Source organism: Scardinius erythrophthalmus (assembly GCF_964197995.2).
Source record: "Scardinius erythrophthalmus genome assembly, chromosome: 7".
NCBI lineage: Eukaryota > Metazoa > Chordata > Actinopteri > Cypriniformes > Leuciscidae > Scardinius > Scardinius erythrophthalmus.
The window spans coordinates 16812198-16820132 of record NC_138227.1 but is presented as its reverse complement, the minus strand read 5'-3'; the positions used below and the strand labels follow the sequence as shown (position 1 = coordinate 16820132).

Below are 7935 nucleotides of genomic sequence, written 5' to 3'. Positions count from 1 at the left end.
TATTACTAATCGAATAATTTTACTGAATGAGTTGTCGCTTTGAAATATGGTATATTTGACAGAAGGACTAATGATTTGAATTAGTCTGTGATTGTCCATACTGCTAAATGGAGCCTTTCAGCTAGTCAAAATAGGCCAACAGTACATTTGCTCAAATAGCAAAAGAAAAACTTGACAATAGTTTTCACAACTTTCAAAAAGAGGAAAAAAATAGAGATTGATAATGGCATTCAGAAGAGAGACATATAGCAATTTTATGTAACCCCCACAGCTGCTGTATTAGAAACACCCTCACAGCAGCGTTAACTAGTTTTTTTTTTATTTATTTGATGCAAATGTAATATAATACAAATTATAGTGTTATAACTGTACATACAGTTATATTAAAAAGAATATATAAAAAAAAAGACTTTCGAGGATTTACGGTGCTGATGACCATTAAAACTGTCTGTGAAAAAGGTCTATTATTGTTTTCAAACAGGTTTCCAGAACACACCCCCTTGTCTATCATTGGTCGAAAAATTGACAGCCTCCCCCCAACTCATGCAATTGGTTGAGCAATGCTGCAGTCTCCGGCTGCTCAAACAGTGATAGAGCCAAAGAGCGAAAGGAGGAAAATCAACCTGCAAATAACTTTATATTATCTGATCATATTGCTCTGAGATGGGACAGGAACCCTTTTTAAGATTAATTACAGTATTAGTTATTTGTTTTTAAAAATTACACACTTCAGCTTTAATGTAAAGATATTACAAATGCATCTGATATCCATTCAGCTATGCTAAAACAAATATTACACTTTTTATGCATTCAAGTTACATTTGCAAGAGAAATAATTGAGACATGGCTGCCTTTAAGCTCTTGCAGAATTGTACATATTTGCATGGCAGGACATGATCTTTAATCTTTATAATAAGTGCTGCATTATGCCACTGTGCATTTTGACCAGTTAAAGTGATAGCCAATGCCCTGAGAAAGCTTCTTTAAAGGCTAAGTAAACACTACCACAAATTTTAATTTATCAGTGCAGTCTCCTCTGTCCACCTGCAAACAAAAGCTCTGCCACATCCTGTATGAATATCTTATTTGCATAACTTAAAGACGTGACAGATTAGTTTTGTTTAAAACATATTCTCATTTGTGTGCTTCCAGTGCAGGTAGCATTTCAGTCTCTTGTGGAATGGCCCTGCAGATAAGATCATTCTTGCTGTAGGGTCTCTCTCCAGCTGAAGCTGTGGTTGGGCCCATGAGTTAAAGGAAGAATTGGTGGATCCACGAGCTGCCAGACTCCCGAGTCCCCTTGCTCCTCACAGGCACAGAGACCCAGGTATGGAATCTGGATGGAAAGATCGGCTTCCATAAAGCATCACTTTTTAAAGTATAAAATTCAAATGTTTAAAGTAAAAGGGTGAAACTAACCTTTCGGACTACTTGCACAAAATCTTTAGGATTCTGGGGAGAAAGACCCTGGATCTGGCGAGTGCAGGCCTCCAAAGAGGAAGCATGTCCCACAAACAGAATATTTTTTCCTGATATAAAAAAAGAAAAGGGGGTTATTATTAGTAAAGAGCAAGTGTTCTAGCCTGACAAGCCTGGGAACACACCATTGGCAGGGCTCAATCCGAGGAGCGGGATAAACGGTTGTCTTTCAAATTCCCTCTGCACGCAATAGGATAGGGCTACAACCAACCAGAGCAACAAAGAAGGTGACGTAGTCAGAGAGATTAAACTTTTGCTGTATCCGGTCAGCAAAACTCCGAACACATCTTCCTTTTTTATGAATGACTTCAGTGCCGTTCTTTGTTCTTTTCTCAAGAAAAGCTTAACTCCAAGTCTTCCAGAGTCGTGGCCAAAGCCGATTTGAAAGACTTCTCTTATACCCCTTTTCCACCAACAAGAACCGGGTGCTGGTTCAGAGCCAGAGCCAGAGCTGGTTCAGAGTTGGTTCGACTGACGAGCTTACTAGAACCGGTTTGCCTTTCCACCGGCTAGAGAGCCACAACAGAGCCAGATCTTACGTCACTGTATACGTCTCATGTTGCCCAGCAACCGCTAGTGCGGTAGCGCCAAACACAAACACGCCAGGCTTGTTCGAGATGCATCGGCTTCTCGCAGATCGATCGCCGCGTGACATCAAAGCACTGCGATAGCGATCTAAAAGCACAAGGAGTCGTGTGCTCTTCAAACACCCTGCAACTCCGATCGGTCCCTGCCGCTCCGATGCATCTCGAACAAGCCATCAACAATAACGGACGTTGTAATACTATGGATGCTCATGGATTTGCAAAAATACATCGGAATCCAACGCGTTCGTGCAGCTCGCCGTAACTTACATAGACGGATATTATAATCGAGCTGCTATTAGCTCGACTAGCTGCTATTTAAAAATGGCGGTCACAAGTTTCTATTCGTCTTGTTGGTCACGGTAACCCCGCCCCCAGCCCCTGACGCAAGCGGTTCTTTCTTGGCTCCGTTTTAGACCCTGCAATGATTTGGTGCTACTTAAGAACCAGTTTTACTGGTTCGGAGCTGGTGCTTTGGCGGTGGAAAAACAAAGAACCGATTTGAAACTAGGCTCTGGCTCCGAACCAGCACCAGCTCTGCCTTGGTGGAAAAGGGGTATTAGCCAGCAGCAGCAGCCATCTTCTTTGTTTTCAAGTAGCAGGGAATTCACGCGGAACCTTCACAACTCTGCCGTCATTATGTTAAGCCCGCCCACTGACTCTATACACGACGTGATTGGCCTGACTAGTTTGGTTTTTCCAGCTCGACACTGGCTGCAAAATAAAATTTGCTGCCGCTAGGGTGCGTCTAGATTTCTAGGCTACAAGCGTACCGCACACGTCAGGAAAAGTGAAGCCAAAGCATTTTGATCGCCCCCTGGTGGCTAGCTGCAGTATAGGTCATAAAACCCACCCTCTCCATGTAATCAAATGGGACACAAGTCAAACTTATAAAATCCACAAAAAAAATCCAATTACACTTCAAATAATTTTTTTATTTTGTCATTTTCGGTACTGTAGTTCTTATCACACAGTCGTATGTTCAAGTGTTTTTCCAATAATTTGGTTTTAGTTATTTGATGCGATAAAAACATAAAAACTGACAGCTGTGCTTGCGTGAGCAGGAATATGGACGGGATCTTGATAACGCGTTTCCACCTCAGGATCACTACTACGCAGAATCGGTTTCTAGCATATTTTGGCTTAATTTTTCTACAGTGGAGGGAAGTGGTAGAGACGCGTCGTCCAGATTTTTTACAGTCTATGGTAAAGATATGTGAGGCAGAATACATACATACAGAAGGCATACATAGTCAAGTAAAAGCAGCATTTTGATCACTCACCCTTATTTTTGCAGTATGCCAAAATGTCTTTGGTCACCTGGTGGCTGCGACTTATGTACGTATCATACGCCTCCGAGACGGTTAGCTTGCTAATGGGGATGTGGGGTCTGAGGAAAGGCAGCTGTTGATTAGGACTGAATTTGAAATACATAGGCCACAGTACATGATCACTCCAGTTGTTACCTGTACGTTGTGTCTACATTAAGGTTGGCCGCAGCAAGATCTGTGGGGGGTATCCAAGCAGGCAAAGATGTCCCTGACACCCATTTAGTCCACTCAAAAAGCCCAGGCTCAACTCGAATGCTTATTGTGCCATCTTGCTGCATTCCTAAAGTAGTACATGACACATGTCACAGAGCATTTAAATATAACATTTTTAATTAAAAATAAAGTGACAATGTCAATAAAGATGTAGCACAACAGAGTGTCATTCTTTCACACTTATTATGATATTATAAGTACAAATCTAATACAGTTGTGATTCTCTAAAACAGGGGTTTTCAAATTGGGGCCCAGGGACTCCCAGGGAGCCACAAGGAAATTCTACCTATCTATTGGTGGGTGGAGGAAAAGTGCAACTTCATAGGACTAAATATACATGAATAGATTGATATATTCAATTAATATCCATTAAATATTCAGCTAATATTTTTCACAGTCTGTAAGACTTTTTAAATGTTCTAAAATAAGTCTCTTATGCTCAACAAGGCTGCATTAATTTGATTAAAAATACAGTAAAACTGTAATATTGTGAAACATTATTACAATTTAAAATAATTTTCTGTTTGAATATATTTTAAAATGTAATTTATTCCTGTGATGGAAAACCTGAATTTTCAGCAGCCTTCAGTGTCACATGACCATTCAGAAATTATTCTAATATTTGCTGCTCAAGAAACATTTCTTATAATTATCAATGTTGAAAACCATTGTACTGCTTAATATTTTTGTGGAAACCAAGATGCCAATGATTTGTTACATTGTTCATGTATTTAGTCATTGATGATCAATTAATAAAAAACGTCTTTCAAAAATCTTACTGACTGAACGGTTGTGTATTTATAGTATTTTTATTTTTCACAGTATAAATTGGATCTTTATACTGTACATGCAAATGTATTGCTACCGTTTATATTTTAGAAAGGGGGTCCCTCACAAGGGGATCATCATATTTGAGGGTCCATGGCATCTAAAAGATTAAAAAACCCTGGTCTAAAAGACATTTACATACACCTATAGGGATTTTCCTGTAGACATGTATAGATTTGTTCACACTGCACAGGTGTTATTTTTGACAGTAACTGAATCAGCTCATTAATTCTCATTCATATCGTTAACAATATAAGAGTGTGATTCTTCCAAATGTAGGTCATGTGGTCTAGTGGCAAATTCTACCCTTCTTTATGTCATGTTGGCATTCTTATCCATTACATCACTGCTGCCTCCATATTCCTGACTGCAGTACGTACCTCTGAGAATTTCATGAGCCGTCTGGACACATCGGAGGCTGGGCGAGCAGTACACAAAATCAATACTGGTATTACTTTCCAGCAGAGCCTCACCTGGAAATCAGACAGATGACATAAAAAGAGCATGATGGACAATTCGCCTTTGGCTAAGCCACACCCTAGAATGTAGATTGACCAATCACAGCGCAGCCAAGAACGAGCTCCGACAGAGGTCCGACACTTTTTCACAGCGCTCCATTGACTTTAACGCAGGCGTCTCATATTTTTGGTCTCGGCAGGCTATTACCGTCGTAGTTTTATCAAAAATATGGTTAAACGTTGTGCCTGGGGCATTTGTAACACAGATACGCGTTTCCCAGAGAGGTTGGAGGGGGGTGTCCGTTTTTTCCCCTTCCCAAAACCGAAGTCAAATCCTGACAAGTGTCGTTTTTGGATTAAACTGTGTGTGTGGACGTCCTCACAGTCAGCTAAACCCCTCAAGGATCAACAAGCACACTTTTGTGTGCTCTAAGGTAAATTTAGCTTTTAACCTTACTGTGAAGTTATACTAGTTAGACAGATTTATGCTGTTTGTTTTAGCTAACTTTGTTATTCAAGATACTTTGTTATTCAAGATAGGATAACGTTAACGTTATGTGTTTGTATCTTGAATAACAAAGTTAGCTAACATCCAGCCGCTAGTCAAAAACATACAATCCTGACTTAACTTACGTGATAACTAAACTATCGCTAAGCTTGCTTGCTAGCACCTTGATTCTTCATTAATTAGGGTAGAGAACCAAAATCATAACCTAAAACTGTCTGACTAGTATAACTTCACAGTAAGGTTAAAAGCAAAATTTACCTTAGAGCACACAAAAGTGTGCTTGTTGATCCTTGAGGGGTTTAGCTGACTGTGAGGACGTCCACACACACAGTTTAATCCAAAGACGACACTTGTCAGGATTTGACTTCGGTTTTGGGAAGGGAAAAAAACGGACACCCCCCTCCAACCTCTCTGGGAAACGCGTATCTGTGTTACAAATGCCCCAGGCACAATGTTTAACCATATTTTTGATAAATCTACGACGGTAATAGCCTGCCGAGACCAAAAATATGAGACGCCTGCGTTAAAGTCAATGGAGCGCTGTGAAAAAGTGTCGGACCTCTGTCGGAGCTCGTTCTTGGCTGCGCTGTGATTGGTCAATCTACATTCTAGGGTGTGGCTTAGCCAAAGGCGAATTCGATTAGTGAAATTTCATGTGGACATTAAAACAATGAGCAGACATACCCACTGTCTTAGCCTGAGTAGATCCAACCACTGTGATAGGAGCATCCATTTCATAGTCCCTGTGCGCTCCACCCCTGGCGGGCAGTGCAGCAGGCATATTCAGGTTCCTCCGCACATACCTGCCTACAGGAAGACAAACTGAGCTGGCAAACTAACAGCACCATGTGAGCGAGGCGCCACGACCTGTCCGTTCAGATTACCTTTGGAGTCAGAACACTGTGAGAACCAGTGTTTCCCAAACACAACATCCATTCTCTCTCCATGCCGACATACAAACAGGGTCCTTTTAGGGGATCGAGACTGCATGTTGGAGCGAAGCACCTACCATCAACAGCACAAAGAGCATTAATAAATTACTCAAATCATTAGCAACTGCACACACCCAATGTTTATCTTGAACTCAGAAGTTTGTTTTTTTCATACTCATAAATAATTAGGCACCTGCATAGGTTGGCAAATAACACTCAAGATGGCAGACTCTCCCAGCTTTGAGTTTTCAAAGCATCGAAGGTTGAGCAGCCCATCCAATGCTTTGCTCTCTTTGGAACACTTTTCCGAAGGAGAAGTACAAAAGAAGGAGTGCGATCTGTTCAAGGAGCATGAGAAGTGTTAAACGCACTGCAAAACATTGTCTTTGTTAACATTTAACACTCAGTCAGACTGAAAATGAGATTACATTTTTACATGAATGCATTAATATTATATGGTTGAACTAGGTTTTCTAAGGGTAGGTTGGTTTACATGACAACAATGTACTAAAAACAGAAACGTTTTTGTGTATAGACGACAACATTGTCAAAAAACAACTAAAAACGTTGTATTCTGCATGCCAGTAGTTGGCGATGTCACTTTGTTATGAAACACTTCACACGGATAGACTGAACACGTTATACACATGCGCATGATGTCACAGTTTTCAAGAATTCGCATTTTTGTAGTTTACACAGAGAAAATAATGGTATCGTTTTCAAAAACCTGCACACTTTGAATCCCTTTTTTAAAAGTTTGCGTTTTTAGGCACCCAAAATGTAAATGAGTGTAAACAAAGTGTAAATGAACCTAAATACAAATTAAATACTGTATTTAGTTGAAAACTGTCATGTAAATGGCCTCTTAGTTTGCCAAGTAGTTTCTGACATGTTTCTGTGTTTGCTATGAATTTTGGAGTTTGTTCAAATGCTTAAAGAGATAGTTCACTCATAAATGAAAATTCAGACATCATTTATTCACCCTCATGTCATTCAAAACTTCTTCTGTGGAACACTCACAAAAATGTTACACTGGTGTCCAAACAACATTGGACCCCAATGACTTCCATTGTATGGATAAAAATAAATAAAACACTGACACATTTCTCAAAGTAAGCCATATAGTGTAGGAATGATATGAGGATGGCTGCATCCGAAATTGCATACTTCCTTAATATATAATAGGTGAAAAAAAGCACTATGTCCGAATTCACAGTATTTATAAAACGGTAGGTGAAAAGTACCCGGATGACCTACTACTACTGTCGAGATTACGAAGTGCGCATCCAATGGACACTTTACTATCCCATGAGGCCACGGGAGAGGATTTCTAAAATGGCAACGAAATGACGCAACTGACGCTGGTAGGTCACATGAAAATGAAAACATGGCAAATGTAGTATGTCTGGATAACATTCATACCATTGTGAGAATTATTTTGTGTGAATATTTAGCATTATATAAATTGGATAATTTGATTAGCTGTTCATGGGTGATGCAATTGTGACATTATGGATAGGTATGGGGAATAGACAAGCTGACATGCACAGTTATTGTTATGTGTGAAAAGGGACATGCACATGTATGTATGACGGAAATAAA

At 40.0% G+C, this 7935-nt stretch overlaps 1 protein-coding gene across 1 annotated transcript in view; it reads right to left on the bottom strand.

Moving 5' to 3' along the window:
• Positions 1–231: 231 nt before the first annotated feature.
• ubash3bb (ubiquitin associated and SH3 domain containing Bb) overlaps positions 232–7935 on the bottom strand; it is a 21283-nt gene continuing 13579 nt past the window's right edge. Inside the window, exons 7-14 of the mRNA XM_081371070.1 lie at positions 6527–6671; positions 6286–6406; positions 6086–6208; positions 4816–4908; positions 3530–3674; positions 3347–3453; positions 1420–1529; positions 232–1336 (exon numbers count right to left, since the gene is read on the bottom strand). Of these exons, the coding sequence (XP_081227196.1) occupies positions 1199–1336; positions 1420–1529; positions 3347–3453; positions 3530–3674; positions 4816–4908; positions 6086–6208; positions 6286–6406; positions 6527–6671 (982 nt within the window). The 3' untranslated portion in view covers positions 232–1198. The remainder of the gene's footprint in view (positions 1337–1419; positions 1530–3346; positions 3454–3529; positions 3675–4815; positions 4909–6085; positions 6209–6285; positions 6407–6526; positions 6672–7935) is intronic.